The sequence below is a fragment of the Littorina saxatilis genome, linkage group LG3 (genome assembly GCF_037325665.1).
Source record: "Littorina saxatilis isolate snail1 linkage group LG3, US_GU_Lsax_2.0, whole genome shotgun sequence".
NCBI lineage: Eukaryota > Metazoa > Mollusca > Gastropoda > Littorinimorpha > Littorinidae > Littorina > Littorina saxatilis.
The window spans coordinates 13,061,849-13,085,458 of NC_090247.1; the positions used below are offsets into that span (position 1 = coordinate 13,061,849).

Sequence of the window (23,610 nt, forward strand, 5' to 3'; positions counted from 1 at the left end):
GGTTTGACTGTATCACCTTTTACGACCCTATTTAGTCGGTCCCTTGGAGGGTCGTTATAGACAGGTTTGACTGTATCACCTTTTACCACCCTATTTAGTCGGTCCCTTGGAGGGTCGTTATAGACAGGTTTGACTGTATCACCTTTTACCACCCTATTTAGTCGGTCCCTTGGATGGTCGTAAGAGACAGGTTTGACTGTATTACCTTTTCGCTGAAGCCAGTTTTCTTCTGCTTGGAGCCAACAGAGTAGAAGGCAGGGATGAGGTCTGTGGGGCAGTTGGCGTAATACTGACAGGCGGTGACGGGAGATTCGTGCAGGTCCATGGGGTAGGGGTTCTCAAAACACGGGTACCTGCAACACAAGTACACACTGCTATTGGCATTGGTATATCGTCTTGTGAGGTTTCCTTCATGATAATGCGACTAGGGAAAGTGAGCTGCCAGTATGGCGCTACCCCCTTCTTTCTTTCTCTGCATGAGTGTATTGCTGTTCATATCAAAGAAACACAGAAACATACGATTGATATCACATCATACTGTGGGGCGGGGATGTAGCTCAGACGGTAGCGCGCTGGATTTGTATCCAGTTGGCCGCTGTCAGCGTGAGTTCGTCCCCACGTTCGGCGAGAGATTTATTTCTCAGAGTCAACTTTGTGTGCAGACTCTCCTCGGTGTCCGAACACCCCCGTGTGTACACGCAAGCACAAGACCAAGTGCGCACGAAAAAGATCCTGTAATCCATGTCAGAGTTCGGTGGGTTATAGAAACACGAAAATACCCAGCATGCTTCCTCCGAAAGCGGCGTATGGCTGCCTAAATGGCGGGGTAAAAACGGTCATACACGTAAAAGCCGTGGGAGTTTCAGCCCATGAACGAACAAACAAACACATCATACTGTGAGGTTTCCCTTGTGAAAATGTGGGCAGCTTTCTCACTGGGGAAAGTGAGCCGCCATACTGAAACAGTACGGTGCTTCCCAATTTGTTTCATTCTTTTTTCTGCATGCATGTATTCATGATTCCAAGCCCTGAGACTTTCTCTATAAACTTAGGGTCTAGCGCATGCGTGCACATGAGAATGTTCAGGCACTGAGGAGAGTCTGCACTTTTGACTCTAGCAAAAAATCCCTGGCCGAACGTGGGGGTCGAACCCACACAGATAGCTACAACTGATTGCAAACCAGTGCCGCTACCAACTGAGCATCTCTTTCCAAACTAACTGTGATCACAATTCACATTGTTAAAGACTAGAAGAGTCAGTGTAAGATTGTTTCTCACCCAGGGGAAGTCAAGTCCACCACCACCAGGTCATTCTGCAGCAACACAACAATGGCATAAGGATCTTGAAAATCTGAAACAAGAAAGAATTGACATCTGATTGGCTTTGTTAAATAAAAAAATAAACATAAACAGCTATAGACATAGGGACGATGAAAAGAAGAAGGCAACTGTACGAACCGCTACTTCACGTTTATGATGCACACATATTCATGGTTCCAGGATGTCTCACAAAGCACAAAAAAGTCGATGACGTTGTGCTCTATTTCCAGTACAGTGGTGCTCTTTCCTGTCACACACACACACACACACACACACAGAGAACACTGACCATGGCACCAGGGTGTCTCACAAAGCACAACAAAGTCGATGACGTTGTGCTCTATTTCCAGTACAGTGGTGCTCTTTCCTGTCACACGCACACACCATGCACACACACACACACAGAACACTGACCATGGCACCAGGGTGTCTCACAGAGCACAACAAAGTCGATGACGTTGTGCTCCATCTCAAGTACTGTGGTGCTCTTCCCTGTCACCACGGTGATGCTGGGAGTCCGACCCGCACGGTCGTAAGACATCCCCCCTGAGAATATCACTATGTCTTCCCTGCACACACAAGAACATTCAAATTCAACTAAATGAGCAGACCTGCCAACCCTTGTAAAGTCTCAAGTGTAGCAATTTAGATTTTTTTAAAAATTTTCAGCAGAGCAAATGGTGTTAAGTGTAGCATTTTCTCAAATGTATTCCCACATCCGCATTTATGCCATCTTGCACAAGAATAGAATTTTTTTTTTAAAGTTTCAATCAAGAGAATGCAAGAACATAAAATGCCCATTAGAGAGTATCTGCTGTGCCACTTTTCAGTGTAGATGATGTCTTATGACCAATTTTGTGACCGCTACACAGAGTGGGATGCAAAAAAGAGTACTGTTGCAATTGCTTGTGATTATTTGTTTAAGCGTAGCAATTTTTCGCTTGGCGTAGAAATTGTAAATAAAATGTAGCATGCTACGCTGAAAAGATAGCAGTAACATTTCGCCTGATAATATCACTATGTCTTCCCGCGCACTCACAGAACATTACAATTCAACTGTGTAGGGGAACCATGCCCCTCAGAATACCGATAGCTTGGTGACGCATGTAATTCAGTCTCTTGGTGGCGCATGTAATCCAGACTGAGCGGTATAATACAACATTCTTTGCATCTAAAGTTTACCAGCATTTACACGTCTGTCAAATCATGAAAGAAAATTAGATCCAAACAGACGAATTCCAAAAAAACCTCTGTTGGGTTTGTATGAGTTGTGAAAGAGTCAATGCCCTTGCTTTTTACTTGGACAAACATTGGAGGGGCCAATCACTAGCGAGGGGTGTGTCGGAAACACGTGGAAAGTTATTTGTCAGAGGAAAAGCAAGGGTATTCACTCTTTCACAACCCATACTTCTTCTGCGTTCGTGGGCTGAAACTCCCATGTACACTCGTGTTTTTTACAACTCGTGGAATTTTACATGTATGACCGTTTTTTAACCCGCCATTTCGGAGGAAGCATGCTGGGTATTTTCGTGTTTCTATAACCCACCGAGCTCTGACATGGATTACAGGATCTTTTTCGTGCGCACTTGGTCTTGTGCTTGCGTGTACACACGGGGGTGTTCGGACACCGAGGAGAGTCTGCACACAAAGTTGACTCTGAGAAATAAATCTCTCGCCGAACGTGGGGACGAACTCACGCTGACAGCGGCCAACTGGATACAAATCCAGCGCGCTACCGACTGAGCTACATTCCCGCCACAACCCATACAAAAACGGCTATTACCAAGGTCACTTACCCATTGCGAACAGACTTCCAGGCAACTTTATTTATAGGTTTGCATGGATCAGGTTTTCCATCAGCACCAATTTTAGCTGTTGAGGGACAAACGCATAAAACTCATGTTAGACTTTAAAGAGATACCAACATCACACAAAAGGATCACAGAGTAGAGATACACATTTGCATGAACAAAATAATTGCAGATCATATCCAACATTTTGAACACACCCCAAAATATATTACGTGTACGATAAAACTCTGTATAATCATCTTACTTTGATTTTTATCAACCCAAAAGAACAGAAATCAGACGTCCGACAGGGAAGTCCTGCCTAATTTGAACTCTGTCTGATTGTCTGTCTATCGGTCAGTCTGTCTGTATATATATATATGGTCACAGGCACAAAATGGCGTCGAGTCAGAAAAAGTGATACAACCTCCGGAAAAGGTCTCTTGTTGATGCTTCTTTTTTATTTAAAATCGTGAACATGAAGAGCATTGACGAAGAAGGTATTTTTCTCGGCTCGGACATGACTCCGTAGCGTGTGGTTCACGTGTGCGGAATATAATCGATGTTTTGTTGGTGATTATTGACGGTGATCTGTTGCAATTCTGTGACACCTAGTACAGTGTGCTCGGCAAACTTTCCCATACTGTCAGATCACTGTCCAAAATATAGAAAAAATACGGAGATTCTAATCTGAAATGGTCGGTCTTTCCCTTGCAATGTTTGAAGTGCCCCGAAATTTGCCGAGTCGAGCTTACCGGAAGATTACCATGGGCTAAAATGTACGTCGATCTCTGTCGTGATTTTCCGGCCGAGTGTATTAATGAGCCGACATTCATTCTCAACTTTTAGAACAACAAAGTTTTTGTTGATTTTCGATGAAAAATCATTCTTCTGTGTGAAAATAAGTTTAAAACACGAATCCAATGATAAACAGCGGTACGGGAAAGGTTTTTCGGCCAACTGCGTGATGCGTCGTGACGCGTTAGTTATGTACTATATTTTCTTCCGCGCATGGACTCGTTTCTACAAGGGGTGTGAACAAACTTTGTTTACTGACTTCCAGCCATGCGATCGTAGTTTCATTTGAAGAAGTCTGCGTTTGAAACGAACGAGAAATAAGAGAACACAGGAGGTAAGTGTTTTGTCGTGATTCTTTGAAATGTGTTATGTACACAATGATGGTAAGTTTTATCAATTTTGTCAGTCATATTGCTGTTTGAGACGTGTTTTGTTTGTTTGTAACGATGGTTGAGTGCAAGTCGAAAATATCGCGCGCTAAACGAAGTCTCCGATCTGACGCACAATGAAGAAATTTTATTTTGATTGTTCAGATACGAAGCTGTTGTCGTGACGGATAACGTACGATGCATGGTTAAGCTAATACAAATAGAATCTTTGTACAAATAGGTGGAAAACATTACTATGTTGATTTCTTTTGTTCCTGCGTTGAAAGGGACTTTCTGACGGGCTAGGAAATCGGTTGAGAAAGTACGGTGCGATGTTCATAACGTCACATCATGAGATTACTGTCTTCGGGCTAGGCGCGGAATATTTACCATTTTTATCAATGATTTTCTTTGATTTTCGTTCTTTCAGACTTGTGGTTCATTTTTTTGTTGTTCTTTGTAAATGACCGAGTTATGAGATTCAGACTTTTCTCTGTGGGATTCGTGTTTTCTTCCATGACTGCGTGTACATAACTTCACACGCCTTTAGTTCGAGATAGCTTGTCTGGGTGACGTGTGACATTATGTACACGTTATTGAAATCTTGTTCTGAAGGCTGTGCAGTAGAGAGTTCTCTACTACGATCAAATCTTGTTCTTTTTTGCTAAAAGAATTAAAAGCTGAGCAGTAGATGACTGCATTCAGCTGTTTTTATGACCCTGAAAATGTTCATAACGTCACATCATATCGTTTTGCTGTGATGATAGCAGATAGTGTAAAATCCAAACATTATAGCAAGCATTTCAGAAACTATACATGCATCTATAATTGCAAATCGTTTTTTCTTTCAGATCACAAAAGCTACTGCTGAGGGAGCCTGGGAGGTCTTCCTGAGGAATTGGGCTGTGGGAAGAGAATTTTTTTTTTGTTTTTTTTTTTGTATACCCGTGTGCAACATCCTGCGAGTCTTCAAGGAGGACGGCTACATGATGTCCCTTGAACACTGGGCTTTTATTTACATGTTTGCTGCTAAATCTTTCTGGAGGCATAGCTTACATGAGACTTATGGCTGAGACCAGACTTTTTTTGTGAGCTTCAAGATTTTTATTTACACATCCTGTTTTAACCATCTTCAGAATTGATAACTTATTTCACAATCATATTACACTTATATACTTTTTCATGTATTCTTGTTCCTGTGTCTGTTGATAAACAGTGATCATTTCCCAACTGACAAAATCTAAGTGAGCAGTACTCACCAGCACTCAATGCATGAAAGATAATCTCCTGTTGTAATGTTATGTACACATTCTCATTTTTCTTGCATTTTCTGATGATGATCTGAATTTATATTCCAGGGCTGCTAGTTGCTTTTTTATTTGTACCTTCTGTGTGTCATTTGTTTTCTTATAATTTCTGCCTTTGTAGGTGTGCATCTGTTTAAGATACATCACTCAGAATCCTAGGTGTCTCAGTGTGGCGTTATGTACAATGTATTTTTCCCTCTTATCTCTTACCTGCTACATATGTTATCTTGTTTTTTGATTTAAAATGGTAACTGTGTCCCTTTGCTACTAATTTCTTTCTCAGATTTGTTGATTGCAGTTATTTTGGCACCATTTTTAGCTGATGTGGGCACTTTCATCCTCTGACTTTGCGTGCCGTTATGTACACATAGGTTTCTTTTGCTGTATAGTGGATTTATGGTGGTTTCATCCACAACTTTTACTTCTTAAGGGTTCTTCTCATTTATTTGGAGATGTCCATACATTTGTTTGCCTGTTGGGTCAGAATGTTCTTGTTTTAATGTATCTGTTTTGGTTATGTCACGCTGTGATGTTATGAACAAAGTTTGACTGCTGCTGTTTTTTTTTAATTGTCTAGCCCCTATAACCGGATTTTGCTTGTTTGCCACTTTAACTTCATAGTTGTAAGCATTTCTAACTATATTTGATGTTGGTTTCATTCTGTGTGGTTAAATTGTTGTTTTAATCTCGATTTTTTAGCAATTATTTACGGATGAAGTGAAAAAGGATGTTATTCCTTTCATCCTCTGTGATTACATTTCTCCTTGCTGTGGCTGTCTGGTGTCTATCTCTTTTACATGTGTTTTGTACTGAGGGGTCAGAAATCGTCTTTTGTCACCTTTTTTGTTGCATTTTTGTGATATGATGTGACGGTTATGTACACAATGCTCTAGTCGGGTGTAATAATGTTAGATTTTTGTTTTTGGTGTTGTTTTGATATTTAAAGTCATTTAATGTGGGTTTTTTGCTTGGGTTATGCTTATTTTCTGTCATAGTGCACTTGTAAGGTTAAATGAAGTTTGTGACGTTGTGACAAGTTATGTACAGTCGAACTCGCTTAAGACGAATCACTGGGGATCGGAAAAAAAGTTCGTCTTAACCAAAATTCGTATTAAGAAAATTGATTGATTTTTTTAAATTTTTTTATTTAAGTCTTGTACATTTTATGGTGTTTCAATTTGTTTCTTTCGCAACTTTCATGCTGCTTCACGTTTGGACAATAAAGTGACATATTCAGTTACATGTTCATGTGTGTCTCATGTTGAGTGATGATTGTTGAGTTTGAGTGAGAGTGAGCACACAGATGTTTCATCCAGTTGTTACGTTTTTGGTCACACACACACACACTGACACTGTCCACATTCGCGGTGTTCCTATCATTTGTCCGGAATCACTTACCTTGGTGACGGGTAGCAAACCTTGGCCAATTTAGTTTTTTGTTGTTGGTTGCAACATGATGTTCAAATCCAAATCGAAAGCACTGACTGACTGATAAACTATCGCGAACCGGCGAACGCTAACGTTGAGAGTGTGGTTTCACTCTGGCATCTATATTTTTTGGCAATGGCTTCCGTTCAAAACATTGATGTTTCGTTTTTGGTATTCGCGAAGGAAATAAACGTCAGTCAGTCATTCATGTTCAGTGTCTGAGCTCAGACACTGAACATGAATGACTGACTGACGTTGCTATCAATCACTTTGATTCTAAATTTGAAATTGTTTTGTGAGTACAGTGTAATCAGTTTAACTTTATTCAGTGATCGGTTGAGCAATGGTTCAAGCAGTCGACGCAAGGGAAGACTTTGACACATGATATGTCGATCTCGGGACGAGTTTAAAGATTTCGCCATAAGCGTGAGTAAATGACAGACATTATGCATGCTTGGGAATCCAAAAAGTGCTCGTTATAAGCATAAATTCGTTACAAAGAATTCGTTTTAAGCATTTTTTTTAAGCATGAAGAAAGAGGTATTCAGCTGGGAACTTAAAACTAATACGTTATAAGTCAAAATTCGTAACTAGCGTGTTCGTTTTAAGTGGGTTCGACTGTACATATGCCGGGATTTAAATTTACTAGTTTGTTAAAAATAAACTACTTTTTGAACTTATAGTGTGTTTATGAGCTTATAAGTGTGACTGGATTATGTCTAGCCTTTCTTTGTGTGTCTCCTTTTTAGGCTAAAAGTTTTCCTGAGCATGTCACAGTTTTAGACTCCTTTTCATGCCCATGTACATATATATATATATTCGTCTGTGACTACATTCTCCCTCCCTCCTTCTAAAAAAAAAGATGCATTCAGGACAAATATTGATAGATCATACACACACAGTCAGGGAGACAGACATATCCTCTCTCTTTCCCTCTCCCTTGCTCACTCTGAAGAGAGAGATTTTGATTTTTGAAAAAAAATCAAATCTGAAGAGAGAGAGAGAGAGCAAGAGAGAACTGAACTGAACTGAACTTTATTTTAAACAACAAAAAGGATTTTAGGCTGGGCCTTTTCTTACAATCTGTCCTTGGGATAACAAATACACAAAACAAATACAAACCACTACCAATTTACATGAAAACAGAAACAATATGAGAGAGAGAGAGAAAGAGAGAGAGAGAAAGAGAGAGAGAGAGAATGACAATGACAATGACAAATTCTTTATTTACGAGGGTAGTGGCATAAGCAAACAGGTGCTTTTTTACATCCAGCCCTCGCCCATGGGAGGGTTTAATCTAATGATAATACTGTAAATACATTTTAAAAATGTTGGAATATCAATTAAAGAAGTAACAAGAAGGGCAAAGCCCATACGACTCACATGCTTGCAAGGTCAAATAACTAAACCTAGCAATGACATCATACACTAAGAACTGCTTTACACATTTTCCCTACCAAAATACATGTGACCTTGACCCAAGGTCAAGGTCATCCAAGGTCATGCAACACAAAGCTGTTAATTCAAGACATAGGAAGTACAATGGTGCTTATTGGCTCTTTCTACCATGAGATATGGTCACTTTTAGTGGTTCACTACCTTATTTTGGTCACATTTCATAAGGGTCAAAGTGACCTTGACCTTGATCATATGTGACCAAATGTGTCTCATGATGAAAGCATAACATGTGCCCCACATAATTTTTAAGTTTGAAACAGTTATCTTCCATAGTCCAGGGTCAAGGTCACTTCAAAATATGTATACAATCCAACTTTGAAGAGCTCCTGTGACCTTGACCTTGAAGCAAGGTAAACCAAACTGGTATCAAAAGATGGGGCTTACTTTGCCCTATATATCATATATAGGTGAGGTATTGAATCTCAAAAACTTCAGAGAAAATGGGAAAAATGTGAAAAATAGCTGTTTTTTAGGCAACATTTATGGCCCCTGCGACCTTGACCTTGAAGCAAGGTCAAGATGCTATGTATGTTTTTTGGGGCCTTGTCATCATACACCATCTTGCCAAATTTGGTACTGATAGACTGAATAGTGTCCAAGAAATATCCAACGTTAAAGTTTTCCGGACGGCCGGATGGACGGACGTCCGGACGGACGGACGACTCGGGTGAGTACATAGACTCACTTTTGCTTCGCATGTGAGTCAATAAAAACAAACGATTAACAAGCAAACGATTAACAGACTAAAAAAACAAACAAAAATATACATACAAGCGAACATGACATATTATTGTCAAAGGCATAATGAAAACTGTATCACAGAGAGAGAGAGAGAGAGAGAGAGAGAGAGAGAGAGAGAGAGAGAGAGAGAGAGAGAGAGAGAGAGAGAGAGAGAGAGAGAGAGACAGACAGACAGACAGACACAGACAGAGAGACAGAGAGAGAGGGGGAGGATTAATGACAGGCAACTGACCATGGGGCATCAAGACACTGATGGCTTTAAGTGGCGTCTTTGTGTTCCAGGTGGTGAGGCTGCCGTCAGAGTGGCTGCACATGAACGACTTGCCTTCGTGGTGCCACGCGATCGACCTCAGAGCCTGCACACATCACATGCAATGCAAAGTCAGCATTTTGAAAGCTCAAAATAATAGTTTATTGATACTTGACGGGATATTACAATGTGAACCCCGAATGAAGTACAGTGGTACCTGCCATGTAAGGCCCCTCCAATGTTAAGACACCTCCCATGAAAGGACACACTTTGTTGTACCTTTGTCTATTATCTCCACCAAAATGTACCTTTCGTCATGATACCACTGTATTGTCGTTATCAATAATAATAATACGAGAATTTATAACGCGCACATATCTCACCACAAGGCGACTCAAGGCGCACTATCAAAACAGTATTATGGAAGACTGATACAGTACAAACAAATATGCTGGGGATGCAGGGAGGGAGGGAGGGAAAGAAAGAACGAGAGCAAAGCCCGACATAATTTCTTTCGTTTCCGACTGTGCGTTTTTGCATGCATTTGAGTGTCTGTGTGTGTCTCTCTCTCTGTATGTATGTATGTCTCTCATCTCTCCTCTCCTCTCCTCTCCTCTCCTCCCTCTCTCTCTCTCTCTCTCTCTCTCTCTCTCTCTCTCTGTCTCTCTCTCTGTATGTATGTATGTCTCTCATCTCTCTCCTCTTCTCTCTCTCTCTCTGTGTCTCTCTCTCTCTCTGTATGTATGTCTCTCATCTCTCTTCTCTTCTCTCTCTCTCTCTCTCTCTCTCTCTCTCTCTCTCTCTCTCTCTCTCTCTCTCTCTCTCTCTCTCTCTCCCTCTCCCTCTCTCTCTCTAGAGATCAGTGAATCCATGTTTAATCCTGACAGTGACACCTACGACACACCATAGATCAAGCTGAGAGATCAAATTGACAGAACTAATGATGTTTGAACAGCTGTGCATGCCTCACTGCTCAGCTTCTGAGGTTCCCTTTTCACCTGTGTTTCCCTCCATCCCTCTGTGTTCAAAAACCATCATATTCTCTGACCCATTTTTTACACTCTCTGTGCCGTTTCTTCCTTTCTCTGGCTTGAGATCAAAGCACGAATAAGGTCTTCATCGACGTTCAATTGCCTATAAATCAGAACACTGTCACAGCAACTGTTGCCCAGAAATTCTGGTTTCAGCGAAATATTGTGTCCTGCTTTTATCATGATGGCTCTTTGTACTCGTCAGAACACTTTATATGTGGCAATTCTGAATAAAGTCAAACCAGCACAATTAATAATTGGTCATTGGTATGGCAACAGGCTGATGAAATAGGAAAATTCAGTACAGCAAGAAAAGATGCATTCAGGACAAATCTGGATAAATCATTAAACAAACACAACCACAGAGACAGACAGATCCCTCCCTCCCTCCCTCCGACAGACAACGCGATGAACAGACACACACACTCTTTCTCTCTATCTAAATGTCTGTAATTGTAAATAGATAGTAAAGTTGTCGTATGTATTCTCTCTTTCGTTTTTGTCTCTCAGACTGTCTCTCCCACCCCCCCCCCCTCCCCCATTCTCTCTTTAAAAGACACATGATTGCACCATTTAGACAGCTGAAAAAATGACACACACACACTGTGATACAAGCTCACACCCTTGACTGAAACATTATCACCCCAACGCATGACACATCAATAACTTAAGCTTATTACAACTAAGGCGTTGCACAATGGAACAGCAGAGCGTCATAAATATCTGACAGGAGGTGTCCGTGCATTTTGAGTCAATTTCTTAATGACAGCTAGGAAATGCTGGGAACCCGTACCCACTGTGACAGTGTCACCCTGGCTGTCGACAGGTCAAGATGATTGTTAATGGTGTTAGATTTAGTAACACTGGCTCGGTGTGTTTCATTACTGGCATGCATGACTTTGCTACAGAAGTTTTGACAAGGGAAGTACAGTCGCAAAGGCTGACCTGATAGTGTTTCTGTTCATACTCTGCTCAGATGAATATAAAAGTCTTTACATTTCTGCGTATTTTCAACTGATGAATAGAAATGTCCTGATTACACTTCTGCTCACTTTTAACTGGTGAATGAATTGAGTCTTGATTACGTTTCATCCGATGAACGGGCAAGACAGTGTGTGTCCTAATTAACAGCGTTTTTTCCCTTGACCTGACCTTTTGGCAAGTCTCTACACCGTTACAGCTCAGTTATCCAGGATTAACTGTGCACAGTGTCCTTGGGCAGCTGTATTCCATCTAGCGAGTCTCCAACAGAAGCGCCCTCACTCTCAGGCAGCAGTTGCCAGAGGGACTTGGCCAACAATCCCACTGGGACCCTTTTGATTTTCCCATCCCTGGACCTGGCAATCGAAGACATTAGCGCGCTATTCATTACACCATGGGCGGTTGGGTGCCAGACCTAGCGCCAGAGTAAAGACACAGACGCTAAATCTGTCGGAGAGGCCAAAGGTGGCGGCGGAGAGGGCTGGGCGAAGGGGCAAGGGGTCCGGCAGCTGGAGACTAAACAAGCCCAGGCCTGCTCGGCGCCCCGTGATAATCAATAGACAAAGCCTCCCCTTACCCACTTGACCAGCCCCGGCTAATCCCTGCCTGTTTCGCTTTCGTCACTACTTGTCTTGACGCTTCTCCCCTCTCCCTGGCATAGCCACACTAGACCATCCTTTTTTTTCTCCCACTGTTTCCTCCTTCTTATGCCAGTGATAGGTCTAGGTGTCATTTGTAAACCCTGGTATTACTTTAAAGACTTTAAAAGTCTGCAATGGACAAAATTGACAAATCCTACAAGACCAGGGGAGGGAAGAAAAGAGGAGCCAGGCGTTAAAACATAATCCATATATCACTGGGAACAACCCATTTAAGTTATCCTCCTGACAAAATTAATTTCTCAGCTCTCTTTTACATCTCCTCTGGAGTACTCTCCCTTCACCGCCCCCCTCTCCCACACCCGCAATCCCGCATCTTGCCTTCCCCCAAACCAAACCCATCTTTCTTTTTGACTCCATATACAATCCCACCCCCTCAGAAAAGTTGAAACCAGATTCCTGCACTAACCCCAGCCTGCAAGTGCAGTCAACACAAATCTAATTTCCAAGCTGCCCAAAATATCAGAACTGTGTTAGCCAAGTGTCAGTGTCATAGATTTATACTCTCCTGGCATGAATCATCACTGCAATGAAATCACTTTCAATCATCCTATTTACACAGTGGGGCTGGTTCGATCATTCAACACTGTAGAATATGATCACTAATGTGTCAGTCACAATGTTAAAATATCATTCTTCACGTGTAAATAATCATGTAAAGCATCACAGATCTAACCAAACTTTTACATGGGGTATTAACTTGTTAGCTTGCATCTAAATTCTACTTGGAAAGTTTTGAAATATGTTTGTAAGAGTAAGATGGCGTAGCACTGTTCTGTAGGGAAGTGCTTTACTGTGCACTGTACACATGTAATTCATACCTCAGACCTAACTGGGACAGCAATTACAAGCTCATTACCTCTGACCTAATTAGACTGGCAGTTATATGGTGCCATGCGACTAGGCTTTCAGCAGTGGGGAATAAAGAACAACTTGCATACCACTTTTAAGCCCCCCCCCCCCCCCCCCTCCAATTATCCGTCAATCCCTGTTCCCTAAATGAACACAGAATAAATCAAAACTGCAGTTACTTCAGACACGTAGAAAGACTGACACAAGCACACACACACAAACACACAACACCACACCACACCACACACCACACCACACACACCACACCACACCACAATACAACACAACACAACACACACATACACACACACACATACACAATGTTAAGCATGTTGGCAGTTACCAACAGTAAAACCGGCACGGTTGGCCTAGTGGTAAGGCGTCCGCCCCGTGATCGGGAGGTCGTGGGTTCGAACCCCGGCCGGGTCATACCTAAGACTTTAAAATTGGCAATCTAGTGGCTGCTCCGCCTGACGTCTGGCATTATGGGGTTAGTGCTAGGACTGGTTGGTCCGGTGTCAGAATAATGTGACTGGGTGAGACATGAAGCCTGTGCTGCGACTTCTGTCTTGTGTGTGGCGCACGTTATATGTCAAAGCAGCACCGCCCTGATATGGCCCTTCGTGGTCGGCTGGACGTTAAGCAAACAAACAAAACAAAAACAAAACCAACAGTAAAGATAAAAATGAAAATCACGGTAACACGAAACAAGGACAGACTGATACCATGCACACACACACAAAAAGAGCAAAGTTTTCCTACCTCTGGTGAATTGTATCGGTACTCAGCAGATTTACTCCTCAGATCCCACATCACAATGGCACCAGATTCAAACCCTATCAGTAACTGCAAACAACAACACAGATCATTAAATATCATAACAAGAAGACCGTCATACAGGGGTTAGAAGAAGAAAATGAAGCTCTCACTCTCAGACAGTAAACATAACAAAATTAAAATTATCACGGTGTGGGAGACGTTTCCATGCGTAAAAAGTGTAGTGTTCCAGCTCTGAGGGGCCATTTTTTCGCAGTCGGCTCAGATCACTTGCAACTGTAGGAGTTGTAGGCAGTGTTCCGTGTTACTTTTTGGTTTGTTATGTTCACATGCAATGGGTATTACCACAAGAAGCCACTACATGCTTCAATGAATAGACATTGCAATTATTGCAACAGAAAATAGAATGCTTTCTCTATCTGACTGTTCATGAAAAACATTGGAAAGAACAACTGGAGCCAAGGTTAGGCCAGGAATCAGTCACAAGTCACTGATGAATTAAGATCTGAAATGCGTGACCACTCACACTAGCTGGATGTTGTTTATGGGAGAATTTTCAACGTAGCAAATGGTGTCTTAGTGTAGCATTATCTAAAATATATTCGCACAGCCACATTTCGGATATTTCGCGAAATAATATATATTCATTTTTTAAAAGTTTATTTAGAAAAAAAAAGAAACACAAGGGCCAATAAAGAGTGCCTTCAGTGCCACTTTACAATGTGAACAAAGTTTTGTGACACAAATTCTGACCACTACACGGAGTGATAATCAGAACTACCAGGACTCACAAGAGAGAGCAAACTGTTGTGCATGTTTGTGAATACATTTGTATTTGATTGAGCGTAGCAATTCTAAGCTTGACGTAACAGCGTAGCAATTTGTTCTTAAACCTAGCATGCTACGTTAAAAACCTAACAGTTGGCAGCCCTACATTGGCAGTCTCTCCTGCCAGTACAATAACCTCTCCACAACAAGCCCTATGTAGTGCCTCCATCGCGGCGACAGGCGTAAACTGGGTACCGCAAGGCCCCAGGCTAGACTACAAGGACTCGGAGGAGGTTGGCCCCTAGACGTGCGGCATGCGGGCCCACCGGTGTGTGGAAACGCCCAGGTGCCCACGAACCAACCTCCAGCTATGGGTCAAATAGCCGGGCAGGATAGGCTCGTCAACCCTGGCAGGCAGCTATCCTAAGAGAAGACCACTCTGAATTCAAAACGAGGGTAGAGGAGGCTCATCATCCATGGAAGGAAACTCGTCTAGGAGAAGGAAAACTCCGAAATGAAACCCACGCAGTCCCTCGAAGACGGAACGGCACTGGCCTTTTTTAGGCGGGGAGCAGACCGGGTGCCTACGCCACCCTCGACAAATGGTTGTGTCATCAACAAAACGAATCAGTCCACCCAAGTGACAGCCGTTAGTGGTCTTTGTAGACAGGTGGTTGACGGGCGCAGTGGCCAGGTCATAAGACGTCGGCCTCCTAATCGGGAGGTCGTGAGTTCGAATCCTGATCGCTGCCGCTTGGTGGGTTAAGAGTGGAGATTTTTCCAATCTCCCAAGTCAACTTATGTGCAGACCTGCTTAGTGACTTAACCCTCTTCGTGTGTACACGCAAGCACAAGACCAAGTGCGCACAAAAAAGATCCTGTAATCCATGTCCGAGTTCGGTAGGCTATAGAAACACCAAAATACCCAGCATGCCTCCCCCGAAATCGGCGTATGCTGCCTGAATGGCGGGGTAAAAACGGTCATACACGTAAAAATCAACTCGTGCTAAAGACAAGAGTGAACGTGGGAGTCTAAGTCCATGAACGAAGAAGAAGAAAAAGATAGACAGGCGGTCGTTGCAGAATTGTATAAGGGAAAGCTTTTGGGTGGTTGTATTTGGCAGGTGGTCTTTATCAGGAGTTGATTGCTTGAGCAGGTTCGACTGTATATTCCATTTTGATGCTTTGGGCCTAATGCCACCAAGAATGTATTTTCTTAATTGATATACGTGTATGAGTTCACTGTAAAACAATCTATGCTTCAGGTATTTGTTTTTCCAAAATGATTGTACAGCGCTTTGAGCAGGGATTAACCCTGGATACATGCGCTCTAAAAATGTTATGTATTATCATTTATTAACTGAATATACCTTGTTGGTATCCTGTGGATTGTCGCTGAGGTGAACAACAGGCCCTGGGTGGGTTTTTCGAGACCTGAAACACAAATATATCTAGACATGTACTTTTACCATTAGAAGCACTGTTGTTCCAAGGCGTCAGTCTTCTGCCATTGACGCATACAAATGTACTTTTGTGATCTGACGCACTGGTCTGACCCCTAGTCTGTCCACTGACCGATAATCTTGACATGAAGGAGGTCTTCTGACAATCAATCTTCCTACTTAGCAGACAATGCCAGGACATTTTGACCTATACATATTCTCAATCAAGGTCCTCTAAGGCTGGGAACAACACCGTTGAAGGGTCAAGTTTCCAGACCGACAAAAACTGTTTAAGTTGAAACAATTTGCTCCGTGATGAACAATGTTGACCCTAACTTAGCTGAAAAAACAGACATAGACATAGACATAGACGCACACACACATGCTCTCTCTCTCTCTTCTCTCTCTCTCTTGTCTCTTTCTCTCATTCTCTCAACCTGACACACACATGCATGAAAGATTCTACTTACAGTTCAATGGCTTTGTTCCAGTTGATGACATAGCCGGAGAGGATGAAAGACTCGATGTTGACAATGTGGACGTTGCCCCGCTCCGTTCCAATGTACAGCCACTTACTTTGGAATGGTAGATGACAGTGGTTTATCCTGCAAAAACAATACATTTTTATTTATCGTTCACGTTGTCTTCCCACAGAGTCCCCAAAGCGTACTCTCCTCAGAATTTTGAATATCGGTTTTTTTACCTCTTCTAAACAATACACGTTTTTCTTAACGGTAATAACATGAACTTTCCCAAAGCGTCTTCAAACTACAGGGTGACACAAAAAAAACAGAGCCCACCAAAAGTTTAATATTTTCTGAAATAATCAGCCGATTCTTTTATTTTTTCAGGTGAGCCAAGCTGAAATGATGTTCTAACAGCCCACCAAGTTTGAGCTTCAAGATGTCATGGACAACGGAGCATAAGACATTTATAGTCGAGGCCTATTTTCGGTCGAATTCTATCCAGACTGGTCAGCCGCAGATGTGGGATCGCTCTTACAGCTGCTGTTATTGCTGCCTTAAGATCAGGGATGGTCTGGGGGTTGTTGCCATATACCCTGTCCTTGAGGTACCCCCACAGATAAAAATCTGGGGGGTTCAAGTCCGGTGAATAGGGGGACCACTCTGGGTCACATCTGCGGCTGACCAGTCTGGATAGAATTCGACCGAAAATAGGCCTCGACTATAAATGTCTTATGCTCCGTTGTCCATGACATCTTGAAGCTCAAACTTGGTGGGCTGTTAGAACATCATTTCAGCTTGGCTCACCTGAAAAAATAAAAGAATCGGCTGATTATTTCAGAAAATATTAAACTTTTGGTGGGATAGATCTGTTTTTTTTGTGTCACCCTGTACCTGAATTGAAGGACCACTTTTGGCATGTCTCACTGCTGGACTGTACTTTCATTACAGGTAGCACTGTATCAAAGGTCTACTCCTTAGAACTCTTAAGAGCTAAGAGACTGCAGAAAGCGACTTTTCATAATATTAATAACCTTGCTAATCAAACTTTGTACAAGATTCTCTTCTGAATTCTACTCCTAAAACACACACACACACACACACACACACACACACACACACACACACTATACTAACAGACACAAGCACCTAAGATTATAATATCATTTTCTGAACTTCAACACCCCAATCCACCCCACACCACTTCTCCCGATCAGATACACGAACCTTTCTCTTTGGAATTTGAGTGTATGGACAATTTCTGCCTTTTTTTGTCGGAAGTTCCACAAGTGTAGTGTGTCGTCTGAACACACCGTGACCAGGGCACCCTGTCAAATGGAAAAAAAATAATGTGTTAAAAACAGAACAGCAACGTCAAATCTTGTGTAATTCTTCACATGCCAAAACTTTACAAACACAAGGGAACACACACACATACACATAAAGTCAGTGAAATTGTGGCGCCATTAAGTCACTTACCAGGTCCCACGATTTCACCCACGATAAGCTCTTCATTTTCCTAACAATCAACATCCCGTGTTTACATTCTTGTCCAGACTGAATGAAAAACTATCATGTTCTTCATTGTTGACGCTTAGACCTTTGAAATTTGACAGACTTCCAGGGTTTGATGGCCTCTAAAGTCTGGTTGATCCTAGGCAAATTTCAATGTTGCACATAAAAGAGCCTTCTCTCTCAAGTTCAACACCATACTTTTCAATTTCACAGCACAAACCCCTCCGTAAAACAGTACCACAATGAAGCAGTGACCGCTACCCTGAGAAGACTCACCTCATTTGCGAGAAAGAGGATCTGCAGAATGGCCACCTCCCCATCATGCAGGATGTGTATGTCCACGCCAGGGCGACCAATTCTGAGTGCAAGTTAAGGTCAAACTTCTCTTCTGTTTGAGATTTTACTTTTATCACCATAAGGCACAGCAAAAAATCACTGTTAAGTGTACAAGACTGTGACCTGAGTGTACAAACTGACGAATACTAAAACAACTTGAAATTAGTTTCAAATATTACATATCAACAACACTTAATGTGAGTATACGAATAAACTAACATGAAAACATCCACAGATCTGCAAAATTCAGTGACATGTCATCAGACCTCCCCCCTACCCAACAACCTCCATGAATCAACTCCTCCTCTTCCCCCCCCCTCACAAACCCCCCTCCCCCCCCCCCCCCCCCGATCCCCATACAAACACACACACAAAATAACTTAATTAATTATGGTCAATAAACAGCAGCCTAATCTGTATGACGCCCACTCACCAAATATGACAGTAAAAGTGAAAACTCTGACTGTCGAAAGTATAGTATAAGGGGGTCGGGTCGTTAGGAAATGTGTGTGTAAAACGCTAAGGCCAAAGAGGGGCACTCATAATTAGTGGGCCCTAACTACGGCTTTGACATTTGTCTGCGCAACCCAAACAGCTCATTAACTGTGGCACAGGGATGCAAGGATGTTTATTTCAAGGGTGTCAGAGTCAGACCCACAAAGCCATGGAATCTCATGCAGACTTTACGACAATGATGAAAATAGAATCACTTTCTGGCGCTGACATTCAGGTAAAAGGTCAAATATTTCTATACTCCGTGTGTAACACCCTCAATCCAGTCCTAACGCTTAGTCTGAAATAGCATCACAGTCTAACTTGACAAATAATGACTTTTTGACACTTAGAGGCCTTGACATTCAAATGATTCAAATCGTTCCTTCTGCTACTAATTTTCATCTGCAAAAAAAATTGCCTTGGGCACAAGGAAGTACTGATCAGCTTCCAGTTAAATACAGACAGCAGGCAGGCATAGCTTGACCTGGGAACCTATGTTTTGCACTTGAGTATTCTCAAACAAACTTGGTATTTTCAGAAAAATGAGCCTACTCCACACAGCATTTGAACATCCATGCTTCAAACATGCTTCACACGCATCCGTCACACCGTTAATTAAGTTTACCAATACATTTAAAACAATTAAATGCTTCTTTCAATGTTTAGGCCAACCAAAAAAAATTGTCTGTTTCTGGTCACCCGACCGACCGTAAATTTCGGCGCCGACCCTAAACTTTTTTTTTCCAAACTCAAAATTTTATTTTTTTTTTTTTGGTGGTAAAGGACAGGGTGAGAAAATGAACAACAAAAACGTGTGAAAACGAAAGTCCGCTGACGATTTGTAAATGTGTTGAGTGTCTTGTCTCTATGTATAGTGAATCCAGTCTCTTTGCGCGATTTTTAAAGTTAGTTTTATTGGTCTACATTTGGGGTAAAAAAAAAATTAAAAAAAATTTTAAAAAAATCCCTACCTACCGACCCTATTTTTTTTAGCCATGTTACCAGAAACAGACAATTTTTTTTTTGGCCTTACTGACAAAAATTGTAATCATGTGTCAAAATACTGGATCTGCTTCGGGATGCGCTTGTGAAGCAAAGTAGACCAGGAATTGTTCTTGTATTTTTTTTCAACTGACCGTACTGACTGTATTCTAGACAATCATGCGAACAAAATACGGCGAAATCGTATGGGTTCCCAGGTCTGCATAACATTCATTTAAATAAATGGGCCTGTCAAAATCTACAGCAATACACCATCCTGTTTCAAACTCAGTCTCAGGTATAAACTACATTCGTTTTAGATTCGTTGTACCCGGACTCCACTGTATAATGCATGCAGTCATCACAGGCCACTAAAACACTAGGTGCTTACTTGTCAGAAACAACAACTAAGCTTAGTGTCTCTACATAGCAGTGAACACTTGGCCTCTCAATAGTGTAATGCAATCTGAGCCAGTGTGTTATACAAGAAGAACTTACACAGACAAAAACATTAAACATCACTATGTGTGAAACACAAGCCCTCCCCCAGACCACACACTCACAGTGAGAGAGAGAGAAACTGAGAGAGAGAGAGAGAGAGAGAGAGAGAGAGAGAGAGAGAGAAGGGGGGGGGGGGCAGTCTGTTGTTTGTTTGACAGACCACGAAGTAGCAGTGTAACAGACAAAAACTGACATGTAGTACCAAAACAAACAAAACAAGTACCCTTACAGAATTGTTACACAGTTCCAACCCCCAAGCAGAGAATAGCCGGTGAGGGAGAAAGAGATCGAGAGATCGAGAGAGAGAGAGAGAGAGAGGGGGGGGGGGGGGGGGGGGGCAGTCTGTTGTTTGTTTGACAGACCACGAAGTAGCAGTGTAACAGACAACAAGAAGGGCAAAGCCCATACGACTCACATGCTTTACACATTTTTCCTACCAAAATACATGTGACCTTGACCTTGATCCAAGGTCATGCAACACAAAGCTGTTAATTCAAGACATAGGAAGTACAATGGTGCTTATTGGCTCTTTCTACCATGAGATGTGGTCACTTTTAGTGGTTCACTACCTTATTTTGGTCACATTTCATAAGGGTCAAAGTGACCTTGACCTTGATCATATGTGACCAAATGTGTCTCATGATGAAAGCATAACATGTGCCCCACATAATTTTTAAGTTTGAAACAGTTATCTTCCATAGTTCAGGGTCAAGGTCACTTCAAAATATGTATACAATCCAACTTTGAAGAGCTCCCGTGACCTTGACCTTGAAGCAAGGTAAACCAAACTGGTATCAAAAGATGGGGCTTACTTTGCCCTATATATCATATATAGGTGAGGTATTGAATCTCAAAAACTTCAGAGAAAATGGGAAAAATGTGAAAAATAGCTGTTTTTTAGGCAACATTTATGGCCCCTGCGACCTTGACCTTGAAGCAAGGTCAAGATGCTATGTATGTTTTTTGGGGCCTTGTCATCATACACCATCTTGCCAAATTTGGTACTGATAGACTGAATAGTGTCCAAGAAATATCCAACGTTAAAGTTTTCCGGACGTCCGGACGGACGGACGACTCGGGTGAGTACATAGACTCACTTTTGCTTCGCATGTGAGTCAAAAACTGACAACATGCAGTACCAAAACAGACAAAACAAGTACCCTTACAGAATTGTTACTCAGTTCCAACCCCCAAGCAGAGAATCAGTGTTGTTGCCAGTCCCCTGTTTCTTACAGGCGAGAATAGGCGAGATTGGCGAGTGGGGCGAGGAAGTACCGTTTCTTGGGCACATATCGCCGCGAGTGACGCTAGAATTCTCGCCTCGAACGCTAGGTAGCTTTGGCTTGCTCGCTTGGCGAGAAAACATGGCGGCCACGCAGCTGCACATCCGATTGGCTGTCCATGGTTTTTTACCGACCAGTGCAGACGACCTTTTCGGAATCAACCAATGGTGTTTAATTCTTGCGTAGCTAGCCATTAAACCGTTTCATACACAATCTCGCCTCCTAGCTTCGCGAGCGGCTAGCCGAAAGAATATCTCGCCTGAAAGAAACACGCGTCAGGCCTCGGTCTTCGGTCTCTGACGCATTCCTTTCTGATTTGACGCATTCTGGGCCTAGCCGTGTTCGGTCGATGGACCGATAGTTTTTACGTTTTGGTGGTCAACTGACCGATACATATTCGTACAAGGCGGACAAGGTCTGCAATGAATGGAATGGGAGTTGCAAAGTCAGAAAACAAACCCCGATCGAAATGCTCATGTTCGCTACGAGTGAAAATGCACTCGGTGCCGAGTCCGTGTTTGTCGTCATTGACACTCGAGGCTGCGTTTACAGAAATACCCGATCCAGCCGGTGTACCTATTTACCGAAAACGGCGCAAACAGCGCAAAGTTCATCAATATAACACTACGGCATGGTAATGCGAAGATCAGGCAGGATCCCTACATTCGCACACCGGGCACTGTATTGGAAAGGGTAGGCCAGGAATGTCAGGCTCTTTCTCCTCGCAAAGTTTATGAACAATTAAAACTAGGAAGTGACATCAAAGCAATGCCAAAGGACTTGAAACAGGTTCACAATAAGAAGGATAGGGGAAAACGCGAATAGCCTGAAAATGTTGCACAAAAAAAGTTGCTAAAAGTTGCAACAAAGTTGTAAAAAAAACAATTGCAACAAAGGTGCAAACAAACTTGCAAAAAAGTTGCCAACACATATCATCTAATAATTGTTTCGCTATTTTTGCTGTTTCCGGTAAATAGGTCGACCCGATCCAGCCAAAGGGACGCTGCGTAAAAAGATAGATTTAACTCCGGACCGTAAGTTATTTTGCATTGCATGTATCAAAGGTATGGCGGTACAATGTGGACCTATTGTTTTTTTAAAGCCAGGACATTTGGACCCATTGTTTTTTTTAGGGAGGTCCAAATGACCTATTGTCTTCTTAGGCTGGCAACAACACTGGAGAATCACCGGACCACACAGCATGGGAGGGAGAGGGAGGGAGAGAGAAGGAGAGGGAAAGAGGGAGAGGGAGAGAGGGAGGGAGAGAGGGAGAGAGGGAGAGAGAGAGAGAGGGAGAGAGAGAGAGAGAGAGAGAGAGAGAGAGAGAGAGAGAGAGAGAGAGAGAGAGAGAGAGAGAGAGAGAGGCAGAGAGAGAGAAAAAAAGCAGTGTGACAGACAGCCACCTCCTGTTTCCCGCAGTGATGAAGGAGCTGACTGCAGGAAGCGGAGCAGGACTCTCTCCGGGCGCCCCACAGCACAGGGTCTGGGGCATCCCCGGGGTCCTATCTGTCTCCCCCACCTTCCCCCCCTAGTCTTAGGACTAGCTCTGGCAATCCCTCAATCTGTAGGAAACTGTGGAACCCCCCCCCCCCCCCCCCTTTAACCCCCCATTATAAAACTTTCTTCTTAACTTTAAGCCCTGCTTTTTCAGATTTTCTGTTCATTACCTCTGTACATTTACCCCCACTTTAAGACTTCCTTTGTTTTAAGACCCCATTTTCTCCGACTTTAGAAGGTCTTAAAAGGGGGCTTCCACTGAACTACCATTTTTTGTCTGGCTTCTGACTGGCATTGTTTTGCAGTGTGAATTCAGAGATTTCCTCCTTTTTAAGACCTGCTTTTCACCGACTTCAGGAGGTCTTATAAGGGGGGTTCCACTGTACTTGTGCACAGCCCGGCACACACAACGAGTTTCCCCTCTCCCTTCACTCTCTCTTTCTCCTCCACCTCTAGCTTTAGGACAGCAACCTAGTCCTTCCAAACCTTATCTGCCTCCCCCCACCTTCCTCCCCTAGCTGGTCCTAACAGTTATCAGCTGTTAACCCCTAGCTGGTCCTAACAGTTA

At 42.6% G+C, this 23,610-nt stretch overlaps 1 protein-coding gene across 1 annotated transcript in view; it reads right to left on the minus strand.

The window, feature by feature from the left end:
- LOC138961656 (syntaxin-binding protein 5-like) overlaps positions 1–23,610 on the minus strand; it is a 96,744-nt gene that overhangs the window by 50,294 nt on the left and 22,840 nt on the right. The window contains exons 3-12 of the mRNA XM_070333327.1: positions 18,226–18,307; positions 17,662–17,762; positions 16,441–16,575; positions 15,899–15,962; positions 13,746–13,829; positions 9,443–9,566; positions 3,117–3,192; positions 1,735–1,889; positions 1,279–1,351; positions 206–353 (exon numbers count right to left, since the gene is read on the minus strand). Coding sequence (XP_070189428.1) covers positions 206–353; positions 1,279–1,351; positions 1,735–1,889; positions 3,117–3,192; positions 9,443–9,566; positions 13,746–13,829; positions 15,899–15,962; positions 16,441–16,575; positions 17,662–17,762; positions 18,226–18,307 — 1,042 coding nt within the window. The remainder of the gene's footprint in view (positions 1–205; positions 354–1,278; positions 1,352–1,734; positions 1,890–3,116; positions 3,193–9,442; positions 9,567–13,745; positions 13,830–15,898; positions 15,963–16,440; positions 16,576–17,661; positions 17,763–18,225; positions 18,308–23,610) is intronic.